The sequence below is a fragment of the Ceratotherium simum genome, chromosome 23 (genome assembly GCF_057802395.1).
Source record: "Ceratotherium simum simum isolate JZ-2026a chromosome 23, ASM5780239v1, whole genome shotgun sequence".
In the NCBI taxonomy this organism is placed as follows: Eukaryota; Metazoa; Chordata; class Mammalia; order Perissodactyla; family Rhinocerotidae; genus Ceratotherium; species Ceratotherium simum.
Window position 1 is genome coordinate 10,531,048 of NC_141922.1, and position 19,250 is coordinate 10,550,297.

The 19,250-nt window shown below is 35.9% G+C and overlaps 1 protein-coding gene across 9 annotated transcripts in view; it reads right to left on the minus strand.

Annotated features, from left to right (window-relative positions):
• The window catches only part of PHF20L1 (PHD finger protein 20 like 1), an 81,447-nt gene that overhangs the window by 49,558 nt on the left and 12,639 nt on the right, over positions 1-19,250 (minus strand). For 4 of the 9 annotated variants that reach the window (XM_087447443.1, XM_087447440.1, XM_087447434.1 and 1 more), the window contains exons 3-8: positions 11,011-11,182; positions 10,782-10,866; positions 6,768-6,856; positions 6,464-6,553; positions 1,525-1,738; positions 816-944 (exon numbers count right to left, since the gene is read on the minus strand). In XM_087447443.1, coding sequence (XP_087303569.1) covers positions 816-944; positions 1,525-1,738; positions 6,464-6,553; positions 6,768-6,856; positions 10,782-10,866; positions 11,011-11,182 — 779 coding nt within the window. The remainder of the gene's footprint in view (positions 1-815; positions 945-1,524; positions 1,739-6,463; positions 6,554-6,767; positions 6,857-10,781; positions 10,867-11,010; positions 11,183-19,250) is intronic. The other 5 variants (XM_087447439.1, XM_087447437.1, XM_087447438.1 and 2 more) reach the window with 5 other exon arrangements.

Consider the following 19,250-nt stretch of genomic DNA (forward strand, 5'->3'; position numbering starts at 1 on the left):
TTTGTCCTTAAAATAAGAACCTATGACTGAATAAAGTACTTTAGCTCCTCTTTTAACATATACTCAGAAAAATTAAAAATTAAATATCTCACAATTTCTTTTAAAGACTATAATCATTAGGCTGAATAGGTCTTGGAAGTGATGGGGCCTACTACGACTGGCCTCAATTCTAAAACTTAAATCCCTTCTTCTACAAACACTACCCAGGCTAAGATATTCCGTGTTTTTCAGCACCCTAGCACTCTACTTTCTAAATTACAACAAAGCACAGAGAAACAAGCCCAGATACTAGAGACCAACCGAAGATAAGGATAGAAATTAGAAAAACATATAGAAGTACTTTTACATTGGGAAGTAACAGATTCAGAAACTGAATTTAATTTAGTATCCATCTTTCCAACCATATATGGTACCATCCTTACTGAGACTGGTCAAGAGTAAGAATGTTTGTATAACATTTAGAACCTCAGACATTATGTCACCACAGGTTGACAAAAGCAGATAATTCAATTCTTATAGATACTATTCCTACCACCAAGGTGATTTAAAAACTATGGAGTTTTGTAACATTTGATCCTATTGATCCTCACAACAGCCCTGTGAGGTAGGTAGAAGATATGTGATATTTTTCACATTTCACAACAGAAAAAGCTGACAGTATTGAAAGACGATGACCTTGAAGAAACATAAAGCAACTGTCTTCCTTATTAACCAGTTAGTTACACTAAACCAAAAGACACATTTTGCTTTATTAAAAACAAACTACTCTAAAATCAAACCCTCCATTCCCCCCAAAAAGAATCATTGTAGTTTACCAGTAATCTTGTTAAGTCGAGCTCTCTTTGCCTGAAAGGAGTTGCCTTGATTATTTTTCCTCTTGTTTGATAATGTGCTCTCTGGCTGTGGAAAGACCATCTTTGGGACGTTCTCTACATGAAGTCCTACTTTTAATAGAATATATATATGAGAGTTTATCTAGAATCCAAAGTTAAAACACATATATTTTTTTTAAATAGCAAATTACTAAAAATACTTTGCATTTAGTTTTTTTAATATAGTGCTTGACATAGAACTTTAAAAAACACAAATCTCTCCAGACCGATATTAATATATAAATAAACAACTACTAAGCAGTTATTCTTTAGGAAAGAAAAGCAGGAATCCAATGACTTACTGCTTTTTCCATATTACATACTGATATACATGCAGAAGCATTTAAAAAGTTAAAGAAAAAACACAAAAAAAACTAAAAAACCAAAAACTTACTACCCAGAAGTTACAAATTAAAATCTCAACTCATTTCTATTCAAGAATATTGAGGGCATCCACCATCAAGTACCCACATTAGACCATTAATCTTCAGATTTGTAAGATGCTAGAAAAGTTAACCATCATATTACCCTAGGGAAAAAAGCCTAATAATTTAACTATACATTCACAATACAGATAGCCAAGGGGTCTGACTTATTCACTATGTGAGTTTACTACTGCCATAAGGAATGAACATAAGAACATATTCTGTACCAAATGTTTCACTAGATGTGGGCAGATCTTCCTTCTTCTCAACTTCTGGTGTGGCTACAGAAGTTGCAGTTTCTTCCTTTTTTGAAGGTACTTTAAACCATTTTCTCTCCTCTTTTTCTTTATCTTTATTGCTGTTAGCGCTGGTTCGAGGTTTGTTCCCTGTTTTATTCTTGGCTGCAGCTGCAGCAGCTGCTTTGACTAAAGCTATCCAATCCTCCAAAGGAAAAACACAAAACACGGAAAGCATTAAAAATTAATCAAAATTTAATTACATGAATGAATAAAAACATGTATCACACTTTCAAAGCTACTTTCACTCACAAATATAAAAATCGGACTAACTATATCTACAAGGTAGATCATCAACCTGGTAGATTATCAAACTTAATAATATAATGGGTTAGCTGGATTGTATAACCCTATATAAAATAGAAAAATATTCAATAACAACTATTCCTTTGACATATTTTCTCAGGAATAAAATCTAAATAATAGAAGAAACCTATGACAAATGTGGAATATTATATGACATTCTGCCTTAGTACTTCAGAGTTTAAATGGTGAATTGTGTTTCTTTTTTGTAATAGGGCAGATTGTAAAAGAAATAAGAGAAAAATGATTATGTTGCAATTTTGCAAAGATTAAAAGAAATGTATTCCCATTGTGCAAATTACTATTCCTTATTAGGAACACTGTACCACTCAAAGTATGGTCAATTTCATAGAAATCAAGGTATGACTTTTTTTTTTTTTTTTTAAAGCTTTTGAAGTTCAGATACCAATTTATCACAACAGCTTAACAGTACTAGTGAAAGAAAAAAAGAGGCACTTGACTTGACCAAGATGAAGTACACACTGTCCGGCTCCAGGTTAACATCCTTCCCTCTACAACTTCCTGGGTCTGTGTTAGTTACCATTCTTCTGAGATGTGAATATTTATTTTTCCTGTATTAATTTTTTTAGTTTGTTGCTAAATAATTTTACTATTTATTCTTAACTAAAAATGCTTATTGTAAAAAATATGGAAAGATGTAAAGAAGTGGTACTAACATTTAAATTTTCACAATCAAAAAGATTTTTTAAAACAAATATTTATAATATCTCTACAGAGTTAATCTTCCACTGAGGCCACTAAGCTGTCAAATAGACCACCAATTCCAATACAACCATAATACATTAAATTCTTAGTTCAAGCAACTAAAAACAATTTCACAACATCAAATGCATTTCATGGGTTACAGTAACAAACATAAGTCATTAAGCAATACAGGTTGAGGGCTGCCCAGTTTTGAAAACATATGGTGAAGACAATAAGACATTAAAAACAAACAAAATCTCTCTTTCTCCCCCATGATTGAAATGAACTGAAAACATCATGTGATTGCACCTAACACATTCATTCATTTACCAATTTTCTATTGAATATCCCGTTACATATGCCAGGAACCATGCTAACCATTCATAAGACAAGAGGTGCTAAAAGATGCTGCCTGAAAACCCCAGGAACACCTCGGCCCTAGAGTGACCACATCTTTGCTCCTGCCTGGAAGACACCCAACATCTAGTTTTTCCAGTATTTTAAACCATATCCCCAATACATGTCTTATAAGAAAGTGAATTACGACAAAGTTGTGAAAAAAAGGTTTATATCTCTAGTTTGTAAAACAAACAAACAAACAACAACAAACAGATGCACCAGTACTGTCCAACCCCAGTTTTACTTACAGCCACTTCCTTTTTGGTTCTGCCCGTAAGGAATTGACAGGCAAATAAAATTAACTTATATGACAACGTGACAGAAGGGATAACATAGGGAAATAAACAAAATATTATGAAAGAACAAAAGAGAAAAGATTAATTTTGACTGAAGAGAAAGACCAGTGGAAGGCTTCAGGGAAAATGGTAGACTAGCTGAACCCTGAAGTAGGAACTGACCAGGGAAAAGGGCAGAGGAGGAGAAGTGAAAGGGCACTCCAAGCAAAAGGAGAACCACTCAAGAAAGGCACGGCAGCAGCGGTCCACATGTACACGAAGGGGAAGGGGCGTCCACAGGTCAGGGAGCAATCGGGGCGGCTAAAAGCACTGTGGCTACGTTAAGCCTTGAGACCTACACTTCAACAGTAACAACAGAAAGCACCAGCAATGGAAAAGACTGCTAGCAATCAACAAGGAGGAAGATAAACCAGAGCAAGCACAACCAGACAAGTGGAGAGAAGCGCTCAACTCAGCCGAGATCCTACGTCTGCATCCTACTAAGAGGAGAGCACTTAATTCTGGGTTCCACACTGCAGGAAAATTTTAAGTTGTTACAGAAATGCTGAAAAATGCCAGAGTTAAGTTCCATCCCTATTTTTTTTCTGTCTCCAATAAAGGAAAAACTAGGAGAAAGAGATTCATGTTGTACCTTGAAAAAGTGACATTAGATATAAAAAAACAGTTCTTGATCATATGACTTGTTAATCACGGGAATCATTGCAGTTGTGTGATTAAAGAATTCTCTCATTATTTTGCTCTTCTATTTTTAAATAAGAAAGATTCACTATCAAAAATAGCTGGTGTGGGGGCTGGCTCGGTGGCGTGGTGGTTGAGTTCACGCGCCTTGCTTTGGCATCCCAGGGTTCGCCAGTTTGGGTCCTGGGCACAGATCTACGTACTGCTCATCAAGCCACGCTGAGGCAGCGTCCCAAAGCGAAGAACTAGAAGGACCTACAGCTAGGATATACAACTATGTACTAGGGCTTTGGGGAGAAAAAAGGAAAATATGAAGATTGGCAACAGATGTTAGCTCAGGGCCAATCTACCTCAAAAAAAAAAAAGCTGGTATGATCCGTCCATGAATTAGAACTAATGATATGTGTCAAAGTTCGCTGTAGATAATAGTGTACTATAATGAGCCCAGTGTGAAATCAGATCTGAGTTTAGTCACTCTGCACATTATGGTTGAGTGAAATTTAAAGTAAATCACTCAGTTCTCTAAGTTCTGAATTCCTCAACTGTGAAACAGAAATATCAGCCGTACCTATGTCAAAAGATTTGCTATGAAAATCCAATAAAACAAAATATGCAAAAAATGTTTTATAAATAACAATGGACCTTATGAGCGAACTCACTCTTTAACTCTAGTGAGTTACAATGTAAATTCTGTATCAGTACACTCTCAAGGAGAAAAAGCTACAGAAAGTTTAGAGAAGAGTATTTCCATAGTGCATTTATTTGATGCCTTTTGTTTTGAAAAAAAAAAAATTTACTGTTTATCTTTATAAAGGAATTCTCAAAGTACTCAAAATCTAGAAGATAATATGCAAAGTTGGTTTCTCTGAGCACTGCCCAAACAACACCTGATTTAGTGTATTTCCTAGATGAAAACAGGTCAAACAAAAACTTGTTGCGAAAAAAAGACACTCATACAATGAGAGCATTTTATAAAAAAAAAATTCTACAAATATTTTTAATGTGCTTATAATTAAAAATTATGAAGAAATAGGTAAAATTAAAAGAAATATACAGCTACTCATATTTTCTTTCAGTAGTTTGTATTTTGGCATTGATTTTTATGTTAACATACATCATGGTGTGACTAAAATACTTATTAAAAATAAACATTTGGGGCCAGCACGGTAGCGTATCGGTTAAGTTCGTGCGCTCCACTTCAGCTGCCTGGGGTTCGTGGGTTTGGATCCCAGGCACAGACCTACGCACCGCTTATCGAGCCATGCTGTGGCAGCGTCCCATATAAAGTAGAGGAAGATGGGCACAGACGTTAGCCCAAGGCCCATCTTCCTCAGCAAAAAAGAGGAGGATTGGCAACAGATGTTAGCTCAGGGCTAATCTTCCTCAATAAATAAATAAATAAATAAATAAACATTCAATACATCCAATAAATTAATTTTTACAACTTGTAATTTTACCACAAACCAAATTGGCTTAATGTCTCACTTTGGGAAAAAATAAAGTTTTAGGGCTGGTGCCATCTCACAAACATTTAAATAACCAGAATAACAAAATAATAGTTTGAAAACAAAAAGCACCCGAGAATTTTGTTTAAACAAATATGTATTAAACTTAGTTCCCAATGTTTTAATCAGTCTTTTCTATGCAGTAACCAAGAAATCACAACAGTGAATGCTTAAAAGAATACTTTATTTATACATACAAGTAGGAAGACACAAAGCAATTTCCTGATAAAAATCAAAATTTTAAATCAATTTAAAATGCATTTTAAATTGCATTTCCATATTAACTGGGGAAAAAAACCTCTGCTACCTGATCATTTCAAAACTAAATTTTTGAAAACAAGGTGATTTAAAACAATCACACTTCTCAGAAAACATCAGGGTTACTTTTTTAAATGCAGTGGTATGCATTTCTAGATTACTAAATGTATACACTCGACGGGAGCTAACCAGGTGATTTCAACACATTTCAGGATGACATTTTTCACTGCATGGTATGGAACAAATATGTAGCATATTTCTATATTAAGACATTTTTATAGATTACTTTCAACTTCTTAAAATTAATTGTAGGTCCAGGTGCTGAAAATCCCAAATAACAGCAGAACATAAAAGAAAACATTTTAAATTTCTATTGGCACCTTTTCTTTCCAGTATTTCAGGAAACATATTCAACCCGTGTAATCGTGGTTTTAACCTCATCCCAGATTCTCCCTCCAATGCTTACCGTTGATTCCTGCTCTGAGCAGTGCTTTGAGCAGTGACAAAGCAAGTAATACACTGCTTACATCACAGGACTCAGAGAGCCCTACCTGAAACAGCCTACAGTGTCAGGTAAGCGCCTTTTAAAGGATGGTTAATGACTATGATTTATAGAAGGAAAGAAGAAGATAAGAAACTCAATATAAAATTTTATATGAAAAATTAACTTTCTAAATGATACTATATACCAGAAAAAACAAAACGAAATTAAGAAAAGGCACTTACCTCACTTCCCATAGACTGGGTACACGATCCAGCTGGGTCGATAGGACAACACCAGCTTAGTGGATGCTGGGATTTCACCTGGAACAGAAACTAGTGACCTATAACTTTAGCAGGTCTAAAACCAGAGAGGCAAAAATCAAGTGTATGATTTAGTTTACATTCTCAGCTTCTTTTTCTTGCTGCTATTTGGGGCTATCAGCACATAATCCTACAATTAGTTCACTTTAAAATGCACATATTTTTTGATCAGTCACCATTCAAGAAGAGATCCCTTTGGGTAGCTAGGAATGCTGAACACTCTTACCTGCCCCTTAGCATCCTCAGGCATGGCTTTAATGTGCATTCTTTTTAAACAACGAATTACTCCATCATAAAACTGAACTGTGAATGTTCCTGAAATAGGAGCAAGTCAGAATCATTAGGAAATATAATTCAGTCTTACAGCAACACTTGAAATCTAACAAGTAATGCCCTGATGGAAATACTCTCTGATTGCAATAATTGCAAACATACACCCCTGTTAACGATGCCATAAAATTTAAGTTATTTTCTCTTTCCCTCTTTTCCCTAAAAACAACTCTGATTTCCCTTAAAGTAAACCAATTAAATCTTGAGAAGTTATTTGCATGTAATTCTGATTTTTACTGAAGGATTTTAAAATTTATTTTGTAACAATTTAAATGTATGTTTAAATAACATGTCAGGTATGTTATTATATACCTGACAAAAATAAAATCATTATTTACAAAAATGTATAATACTTCTTAAGAATTATCATTTGCTCTCTTTCAAAGTTTCTTTCCAAATAACAGAGGGAAAGATCTGATATAGGGAAAAAATTATTTTCCAAGGAAAGGATTATTCCTTTGGCAATATTAATGAACTGGCAAATAAGAATTATCAAGTCACAGGCTTTTAAGCTAGAAAATACGTAACAGATCTAGAGTCCAGTTGTCCTGTGCAGATCAGAACACTGAATTCCAGGGAGGCTAAAGCTGCCTCCAGGGACAGTCGGCTAAGCAGCTGCCATAACTACCACACCAGCCCCACGCCTTTCCCACTAACTCCCCCTGCTTTTAAGACTCCAGATTCTATTTGCATGACTACTTGAAGCATATTCACTTTTTCTTACAGACTTCATGCTTTCAAGTCAATAAAAGTCAGTACTATTAGAAACCATATAAATCACACAGATTTTTATACTAACGGAAATTCCAATGTTTTTCTATCATTTCCTGTACAAATGAGGGCAGAGAGCCATTTTAAGTAAACAGATATTTGACTTTTACAAGAGAAGTATAAACAATAAATGTGATAATTGGTATTACTGGCTTTGAAGTTGGCATCAAAGCCAGTGACATACGTGCAAAGATTTTTTTTGTAACTTGAATAACACCATTTGATTACATATCTTTCAATAATTAGCTTAATGCACAATACCGCAGATACAAAGATCTAAACCTAAGTTATGAATAAAACTATCAGTTGACTATCAAGGATATAAAGACACTGGGAAAATTTTGAGACTGTCAAACCGTACACACACCTTACACTACCATCATTCCTGCAACTGTCCTCTTCCATCTTCAATATGGCATTCCAGGCAAGAGCAGGCTCCTCATTATGCTGACGTGCACTCATCCCTCCCCGCTGTGGCTCACACTGTGTCCTCTGTTGTGATCCCTTCCTCCTTTCCTAACTCCACCCCACTCTTCAAGGATCAGCTCTTCAAATCCCACCCATAATATGAAAACTTCCCTGACCTCTCCTGTCTACCCTGATTTGCCCCTTCTCTTCAACTTCTCTAAGACACATTACAAATACTTAAATAGTCATATTTGCTAGTTTTGTTTAGCTTTTGCAGTGAATAAAAGTGCTCCCTTTGTCTTTTTTTTTAGGGGGGAGGGGCTCATCCACCACATGGGGCATACAGAAATCACAAACTAAATATATCTAGTGGAGATTTTAAAGTTATTTATTTATTTGGTGTGTGTGTGTGTGTGTGTGTGTGTGTGTGTGTGTCTGTGTGTGTGTGTGTGTAGAAGATCAGCCCTGAGCTAACATCTGCCAATCTTCCTCTTTTTGCTGAGGAAGACTGGCCCTGGGCTAACATCTGTGCCCATCTTCCTCTACTTTATATGGGACGCCACCACAACATGGCCTGACAAGCGAAGCGGTGCGTCGGTGTGCACCCGGGATCCGAACCCGGGCCGCCGGCAGCGGAGTGCACACACTCAACCGCTAAGCCACGGGGCCGGCCCCTCTAGTGGAGATTTTAAAAAAGCAAATTATATCTGCTAACATTTCACTAAGGGCTCACTCAAACCACTTCTGAAATGACAGAGAGTACAATCAGTTCCATCACTCTTCCACTAATGTAAGCTTAATTTTCTAGATTACAAGCCCATGGACAAATGGGATAGGATAAAGAATGAGAGTGGTTTTGTTTCTGAGTGTGTTGTATGTGTGTATGCATATACTTCTATATGCATACTCCCAAGGAACTTTAAGCATGGAAGGAAAGTCCCACAGCTCTCCACACTTAAAGAAACCACTCAATTAAAATAGAGAGCGTTGTTTAATTTTGCTTTGTTTTGTTTTGGGTGGATCCTATTATCCAACAGAACTGATTCATTACTTCTTCCTTTCCTTCCACAAATTGTTACTGACTGCTTACTCTGTGCTAGGCCCTGGACTAGAAACTTGGGGAGCCCACGTGTATAAAACACAGGAATATGAGGTCTATAACACAGCTCTCCAGAACTCTAAGTGCACAGTGAGATGAAGGTCCCACTAGAAAAGGAAAAGTAACCTGCAAACCTATCAACTGAGATGTCCTCAACTCTTCTGGTAGTAAGGTGACTAGTGGTAATAAAATCATAGCCATATTTGTTATCTCAATTCACTAAAACAATAAATTCGAATAAGGCCTTCGTAAAGTTACATCATAATTTCTAGCTAGACAACTATGATTTACTTTTTCACAACTAACATTCTTTAATATATCTCTTTTCACATGTTTTCCTCTTCTATCTTCTCTTACCTCCTATTTTTTCTCAAGTTTGTTGTTAGTCTAAATCCTCAGCTTAAATCCCTTCCACGGTTCCCATCACCTCCCAATAAAATTCAAATTCTTTAGCAAGTTTACAAGATGCTTCATATACCAATCCTTGCTTCTCTCCAACCTCTTCTGTTGTTCTATTCCTTTTAAAGGAATCCTTCACTCCAGTCACATGGAAGACTTGCAGGTCCTAAAAAATGGCATGCCTCTCTTCTATTCTTTACATACACCATTTCTTTTCCCAGAAAAGCCTTTTCATTCCTTCTTTATCTAGCTAACTTGTTTGTCTTTTAAGATTCCATTTAAAGGAAGTGTCCCCTTACTGAGATTAATGCCCTTCTTGCAAGGAAGCTGTCATTCAATGCGTGTTTTAGTAAAAAGAATGAATGAGTGGTCAAGTTTAAGACATAATTGTAAAGAAAACATGTATTACTCACTTGAAAAATATAGTTACAAGTATTTCACAACTGTTTTAAACGAGCTTTTAAATAAGAAATTTAAAAAATAATTAAGTACATTTCCAATAATAATTTAAATATTAACTCTTATGCCATTCCAAATTAATTAATCTACAAGTTCTTTTTTTTTAATTCATTATCCATCCAATAGATTTACTCGTCTTATGCCACACTAACATACTGATTTCAGTGCTATTTTCAACATTTCTGATCAATTCAGTAACTTTTGCTCAGTGTCAATATTAGATACCAAAAAAGGCTATTAGGAAAATTAACTCTCAATTACCTACAGAAATTAAGAAAAAAGGGGTGGGGGAAAGCTGCAATAAATGAAATCCTCAAAATGCTAAAGGTGCCCACTCTTTTCTCAGAAAATATTGTACTGTATTTCACTTCCAAGTTGAACTGATTTGAATTTCCCCATTATGTTTAACCTTTCCTCACACTCTGGTTGAGATGCTCATAAAAGTAACTTAGCCCATAAACTGGAAATAGAGAGGTAGAAATAAAATGCATATAATACACCTGTGAACTGAAAGCTGAAAAATTTTAAACAACTATGTCCCTCTATTAATTTAAACAGTTTATTTAGGCAGTAAGTATATATTATGTACCCTCTTATTTTATACAATATACAACAAATGCTCCCAAAAAAGAATACTAGCAGGAAACTCATTACCTACAAAACGAAGAGAAGTAACAGCTATATGCAACAATTACGTACATTAGTTACAATTGTAAATACAACTAAATTTTATTATTAATCCCATTTTAACCTCAGATCATTTCAAATACGTACCTTCTTTGTTAATTGCTTCAATCTTGGCAGGGTAATAGCGACAGTCTGTCCAACGAGCCAGAACTTCTTCTCCAGCTTTAAAATCCTATTTTAAACAACTTTTAAGATCAATACCATGTATAAAAAATAAGCATTTTCTTAATAAAAACAAGCTTTTGTAAAATTTAACAGAATTCCTTTTAAAATATATCATTACATATCTAGCAAATGGAAAAAGCTTGCTACTTACAAAGAAATCCTCCTCATCTTTCAGCCCTTCTTTTCTTAATGCAGGTCTCTCAAGGGGTCGCAATCTGTTGCTATCCCAGTAAATCCACTCATCATAACGATGACTCCAGCGCTCAAAATGGACCAACATTTTGCCCTCCTCATAGTCAATTTTTTCAATTCGTGATGGATACCTGAAAAATAAAAAGGAGCTTCATACCAAGAGAAAAGTCTTACATTTGTTTACAAAAAGTATTAAAAAGTATGAAATATTGCTTACCATTAAAACCATAAACTATATGGGTTCATATTTTTAAACTATTGGATCAACAAAGTTTGCTTTATTATTTTTGTCTTTTTTTTAAAATGACTGTTCTCAATACCTAATGAAATAAACGCTTTGATACACTCCCAGTGGAAATAAAAATTACTGCACTGTTTGGGGAAGTAATTTGATAACATGCTTCAAGAGCCTTAATCATATTTCTACTTTTTGATCGAATAATTCCAATTCTGGAACTATATATACAAAACACTTATCATAATAACAAAGAAAACAGAAATCAACTAAAAATATGGTTAGAAAAACTGAAGACTGTTTAAAGCTGTACAAACAATGGTATATGCACTGACCGGAATATTACATAGTCTTTAAACGTGGTGTTTACAAAGAATTTATAAAACAAGAAAATGTAAAAAAGAGGTAGCACTATGTTCAGTAGAATTATAAGTATGTAAAACAAATTTGCCTGCAGAAAGTACCAACATGCACATTTGTCTCTATATGGCATAAAAGCACTTTGTTTTTCTATTTTTCTATATTTTTCAATATTTTGTAATGAGCATCAATGATGGTAGGGAAAGCTCAGTTAAACCTTAAATTTAAAAATACAAAAACATCATCACATTTTTCTGTCTTCAAGTGTGATGATTCTTATGTGATTAATTCGAAAATAGAAATTAGTTCACTTGAAACTTTTAACAAAGAAAACTGCTTCATCATTCCTACCGTATTAAATGTTCAGATGACTCAAATTTTTTTTAAAAAGTATCATTAAATAACCTTAAGACTTCAATAGCAGCACATGGTAGATGATTCAGCCATAATAGTTTATCTTATATTTTTGCTAGCTTTTGATAAATCTGGAATTTTTCTTCTCCCTGGGGAAAGTCGCATTTAAATATAAAGCACGACAAAGCTCACATGCCTGACATTTAGGAACTGATCACTCCCTGCTTGACAGACCGCTCAGGCTACGCCAGGCTTTTCACACAGTTCAAGGGCCCTGAACTGTTCCCTGGCATAGCTCCTTGCCCCACTTTGGATGAATGACACTGAATGATTTGGATTCTCAAACACACCATGCTCTGTCAAACGTCTGTGCTTTTGTACCCTGTTTCTTCTGCCTAGCCCTAGCTGCCCTTCCCCTCCTTTGTATACTCATCATTCAAGACCTAGTTTAACATGTCATCACGTGTGAAGACTTTCCCAACACCCCTCCCCCTGCTGCTCTCATTGTACCCGTCCCATCATTATCATCTCTGTGCAGGTTCCCTAACTGCATGCTACAGAGCATTTACAGCCCCTGAGACATTACTACGTGTGACACATAAAAGGGTCCCATGGTCAAATAAGCTAAGAAAATACTGGATTTAAAAAAGTTAAACTGGGGCAGGCCTGGTGGTACAAGCGGTTAAGTGTGCGCGCTCCACTTTGGCGGCCCAGGGCTTCACAGGTTCAGATCCCAGGCATGCACCGATGCACCGCTTGTCAAGCCATGCTGTGGCTCCATCCCATATAAAGTAGAGGAAGATGGGCATGGATGTTAGCCCAGGGCCAATCTTCCTCAGCAAAAAAGAGGATTGGCATCAGATGTTAGCTCAGGGCTTATCTTCCTCACCAAAAAAAAAAAAAAAAAAAGTTAAACTGTTTTTTTTTATTGAAAGACTTCTTGGTCTCATCAACAAGATGGAGATAAAGCATTTGCTATTATTACACTTAAATAACTACGTAACCCTTTTATCATGGAATATTTATTAACATTTCTCGAGATCGTAGAGATCTAAGGAACATGATGTTAGAAGCTACTCTGGCCTGTGAGCTTCAGGGAATAACTGAGTCATGTCCATCTTTGTCCCCCAGCAGATAGCACAGTGACAGAACACACCAGCCACTCAGGGAATGCTTGGCATGAATAGAAGTGATGTTAAAGAAAGACAATCTGCACACTTCTTCAGAACCAAGAAGGCTGTCGACTCAATTGTAACCTTAAGTTAGATCTTACTCGTTATCTTTTTTGGGGAGTGAGTGTGGGTGAGGAAACACTTTGTTAAAGAAAAGCAAAAACAAGAAAATGTAGGGAATTGACACACTCCCTGAGGTGCTCACGCCAACTCCAACCATTGACAATCAACGCCGTAAAGCTTGTGCTTTGCAGCGTTGCTCTGACTTGCTTTTGCTGCTCTGGTTTTTAAACATGAAAACTGTCAATAGCATTAAGTTGTCCCTTAGTTTACTTTTCAACATTCACTTGCCACTTAATAACTACTACAAAGAGATTTTTCCATCAACTATAAAAACTGATAAATTTCACGTTTATTACCACATCTTTTTAATTTTGAACAAAAAGTAACGGGTTTATTCTCTAGGTTCCTTTCAATTCTAAATGTGCTCATGCACCACACTATGCTGCAGTCAGTGATGAACTGCACACACTGCGGTGGTCCCATAAGATGAGTACCGTCTAGCCTAGGCGTGGAGTAGGCTATACCATCCAGGTTTGTGTGAATACACTGACGTTCGCACAACCATGAAATAACCTAGCGATGCATTACTCAGAATATATCCCTGTTGTTAAGTGACACCTGACTGTACACAACTCTAAATATTTGAAGCATTTCTCAAAGTGAGAACAGTCCACAGTAACGAGCCAAACACACCTTTACTGTCATAACATAATCGAATTCAGCAAAGAAGCAGAATCTGTTCAAATGACAAATCTCGATTGCATTTGTAAGTAACTTAGAGTTTTCCCAAAATATTTCAAATTCTGTTGGCTAAGAGGATGCCTGATGCAACAATCAGACTAAAAATTCTATTTTGGGGATAATTTACAGCATGCTACACTCTTTACATAAAGATCTAGAGATTGATATGTAAACTTTGACGAAGGCCAAGAATTAAATAAGGGACACAAATATCCAAGATTATTATCGATTTTAATTTTTATAATGTTTACTAATCAAATTTTGAATCTTAAATAAAAGTGCTCTACATATTACCATTATCAAGAATGTCCAAATTTCTGTTCATTCATTCAACATATATTTGGGCATCTAGTAAGATTAAGGCACTTGCTAGGCACTCTTGGTAGGTAAAAAGGAAACATTATTAACTCCAGCCTTCAAGGAGCTTAGCTTAGAGTCAGATGAGAGAGAGAAGAATCAGAATATTTACTAAGAGTCAAATGTGTGTTGGGCTCTATGCTCTTTCCTTACTTAGTGTCAACTTCTCTTTATACACTTTTACCTCACTGGATCCTGGTAATGATCCCAAGTACAGATAACAGTCCCCATTTAACAGATGAAGACTGTCCAAGAACACAGGTAGAGTATTCAAAGCCAAAACTAACTGGCACAAAAGCCTACAGGAGAAATGGGATAAGGCCTGTATCAAGGTAATTATATCATACTTGGTAAAGTGGTAAGAACATACAAAAATTTTATATAAGAAGCTATTATTAATAGTTTAGAGAAAATTGAGGAGTTCACTGAAGGTTCTTGGCAGACATTATCTATGTTGGTTTTGGTGGGAGACGTCTAGGATTTACTTAATGAACATGGTACAAACACAGGTAAAGTGTATACACAGAGCATAACACATTTATTCAGTCAATACTCATTTACTTAAAACCATCATGTGACTCAGGGTTAGGCAATCAGCCAGACAAGGAGGATGTGGTTTCTGTCCTCAAGGATCTCCTGATCAGGGATTAAAGAGGCACTTTAAGGAAACAGTTCCCTTTGGCTAGACTACATGGTAAGTAGTAAGGTGAATAAAGGAGAACAGTGGGACATCAGGCTGGACTAGTTAGCTAGGTTCAAACCAAAAGGCTTTGAAATAGCAAACTAATAAAATGACTCTTCATTCTACAAACAGGGAACCCTTTAAAATTTGTACTTAATTTGGTTATCAGTTACACGTCAGAAAAAAATCCCAACATCAAGATCTTCACATGTAAACTGCACAAAATGGCAATGTATCATATAGTCCTAAATAGTGAAATAACCTCCCTGTTCTAGCAGATCGTCCATAGTAATAATGCTTGGATACACATAGTGAATGAAAAATACTGCTGAACAGGGCTGGCCCTGGGGCTTAGCGGTTAAGTGCGCGCGCTCCGCTACTGGCGGCCCGGGGTTCAGATCCCAGGCGCGCACCGACGCACTGCTTCTCCGGCCATGCTGAGGTCGTGTCCCACATACAGCAACTACAAGGACGTGCAACTATGACATACAACTATCTACTGGGGCCTGAGGGGGACAAAAAAAAAAAGGAGGAGGATTGGCAATAGATGTTAGCTCAGAGCCAGTCTTCCTCAGCAAAAAGAGGAGGATTAGCATGGATGTTAGCTCAGGGCTGATCTTCCTCAAAAAAAAAAAACCAAATACTGTTGAACAAATGTATTCACAAATGCCTATATTGAAATACAGCAATATTATTTTGATGCATGATTTATGCTTTATTATAATTGAGTGTGAATGGAAGGTAAGATTTTTCTTGCTGAATTTGGAAGATATAGTCATAATGTTTTTGTTTTATCATTTTTTTAAAGGCTGAAATCAAGGAAAGCTGTTAAGAGTAAAGAACAGTGAGTAGGCTGAGTCCCAGACATTTATAAATGATTTGGGAAAAGATCTGAGAAGTGGGAGACGTGTTTCAGAGTTAAAACAATTAGGGATAAGAAGAAAAAGAACACCACAGTTGGCATCTCTCAAGGGTTCAAAAGAAAAAAATGGAAAGGCAACATCCATGCCAAAACTCTACATAGAGCTCTCTTACCCCTTATCATTATTACTGCAAAACAGCATAAAATTTCCACTATCAGCTTCCCTAGTATAATCCCACTTCAAAATGCACGCATTGCATAAATGATATTTACTTGTGTAGAAAATCAGGGATTGCCTCCACTGCTGTGTGTCTACTTTGCTCTCATATGTCTTTCATACTTGAATCCTAGAGAACGGAGTTTACTCTCAGCAAACTTAACAAGAAAAATGATCCACCCTAACACTGGTTATTAGGCTTAATGGAAATAAACAGCATCCAGAAATACTGAGACGACTTTACAATGATTCTTGCTGAATTTAACAGAATTTTCATACATGCAATTCTACTACTGTAATCTCTCAATTGATTTCTTGGGACCCTTTCTGAATCAGTGTGGTCAAAGTTCTCTAATGGTCAAGTTCAACTGTGGCTCTAACTACAGAGCAGAGCAAGCCCATTACCAGGAATAAAAATTATTTTCACCTTCTCTGAACTCTTACAACACTTAATTGCCTCATCTTACGAGCATTTTAACACTGTCACTGGTGCCTCCCACTTGTACAAGATTGTTCCAGGAGTAGCAAGATCTATGGATTCTAGACAGAATCTGTAATCCAGTAAGAACCAGATCCTGACCAAAGAGGCTAGCTATACATTGAATATACTGTGTTGGTTCCCTATAGCATCAACTCGTGAGTGTTCTCAAAACACAAAGAGAAGATGAGAAATCTAAAATGGGAATTACTGTTACAGATGAATTCCTATACTGGTTCACACTGTTAACTGTTTTACATGGGCAGGTCCTGACTCACCCACTAGATCAGGAGATCATGACTCCCTGAGGCTGTATGCCAAATGCTATGTGTTTGGTGTAGATATATGTGAGAATTTCTCTTGAGGTGGGGGTTCCCAACTTTAATCAGATTTTCAAAGGGGTTCATGATCAAAAAAAAAAAAAAAAAAACCTTCTGGAATGCAAGATCAGCTATTAACACTCAAACCATAGGTGTTCCATCATCCTTGGAAGGAAGAAAGAAATGATGGGTATGCAACTATAATCTGACAGATTAAAAAAAAAAAAATTCCTTTATATTCAATGTAGTAGCAATAAAACAATTAAATATTATTTGAATTTAGGGAACTCATTCTGATCTGTTGTCCAGTTTGATGTATCCAGATTTTTACCTGTATTGATAAAGAAAGTCAATCATGAGGAAATGGCCAGGGAAATTCGTTGACACACTTAAATCCTAGGATCTCCTGCACTTAAGCCAAAGGACAGAGTTGTTAACCACTCATCAATAGGTCACAATCCACTAAGCGAGGCCAGGTAACATTATCAAATGTCCTAAAGATCACCAGAATTCACTCTGAGACTTAACTCATCACTTGAATAGTGTCATATGAATTAAAAAGGCAAAGTATTTTTAAAAACTGCCCAATAAATTATTCAAATTATGTACTTTTTCTTCCTGAGGAAGATTAGCCCTGAGCTAACATCTGTTGCCAATCTTCCTCGTTTTTGCTTGAGGAAGATTAACCCTGAGCTAACATCTGTGCCAATCTTCCTTCACTTTATATGTGGGTCGCTGCCACAGCATAGCTGACGAATGGCATAGGTCCACACCTGGGATCCGAACCCGCAAACCCCAGGCTGCTGAGGCAAAGCACGCCAAACTTAACCACTACGCCACAGGGCCGGCCCCCAAATTATGTATTTTAAATAATAGCTCTTTTCTTGTTTATATTGATAACAATAAAATTTCTCATTTATATAAATTTAAAAATTGACAGTTCCGCATTCATTTCATTTAACTCAACAAACACTCAGTCTCTAATTCACTACATACCAGACACTGAAGTAGGACTAAAGCTACAAATACAAATAAGATATTATTCTAATCAACAAACTCAAAGTCAGGAGGAAGAGGAGAGAAAAAGAGAATCACACAAGTTAACAAAATTTTAATATAATAGCTAGTATAATAAAATATAGTACATTAGCACACAGAAAGAGTACCTAAATTTGATGTTCTCTTGGATAAAGTAGTTCTTTAATTTTTAAAGGATGAAATACATTTGAAATATGACTTAAACACAGTCTCAATGTTAGCAGAATCTTAGGAAGTTAGGATTAACAATTCAAAACAGTTTTGTGGATAAGAACTTCATAAGCAAGAAACTAACACGGTGTCATAAAAAAATGACTAAAACACATTAGAAGAACTAGAAATAGAGCGGTAAGAACTTCCTTACTTATGATTGTCAGGAGGAGGATTATGTGCCAAATAATAAAAACTAATATAGAATGTAATCCAAAGCAAACATAATATTCTTATCATCTAGTAACATTTTAAAATGCTTAGCTCTCTGGAAGTACTTTAAATTTACATTTATGCTTTATAACTTTCAAGTGTTTTCTCTTCCACTTATTGATTCTAACTACAATAACAATGTCACCTAATACTATTACAGTGTTTTTAGATGAAGTGCTTTTTTAGATACTGCATGTTAATTTGTTTCACACTTAAGAAGAACACAATGAAAACAAAAGTCTTTTGATTAATTCAAACTCAACATTCCAAAATGAAGTATAAATACAAAATAATCTAGAATTTCAAGGACATTCAGACAATACCTTGTATGTCAAAATCACATATCCTTCAACACTGAACTCTAAAGGTCTCACCACATTGTCCCTCAGGGCCTCTTTTTGGATCCATTCATCCCCAGGACACATGTCCAGTACAAGCTGTCAGATCACCCTGCTTCCCACCTGTCCACAGCCTTTGCAGCAGAGAACAGGTAAGATCCGAGTTAACTATGTATTTTCCTTTAAAACCCTGTGGCAGCCCCCTTTCAAATTAAGGCCTCATTTCAGATCACCAGATTTAAATTCCTGTTCCTATCTCCTTAGCACCTGAATCTCCTGCCATGCCTACATTCATTCATACTGTCAGTTCTAACCAAATCAAAACGCCTACACCACAGCCTTTATACTCATTACCATCTCTTACTGTAAGAATCAGACTATCAAGAATTCCTTTCCCATTCTACCAAAAAATGTCACCAGTATTTTACTCAGTTTATGTACTTCATAATTTGCTCAGAATAACATAACCAAACTCTTTGTTGCTTAATTTTGTCACAAAACTCAAAACTCTAGTAGGTTGCAGTCCACTCAGTTTCTATTTCTTAAAATATAGCACTTA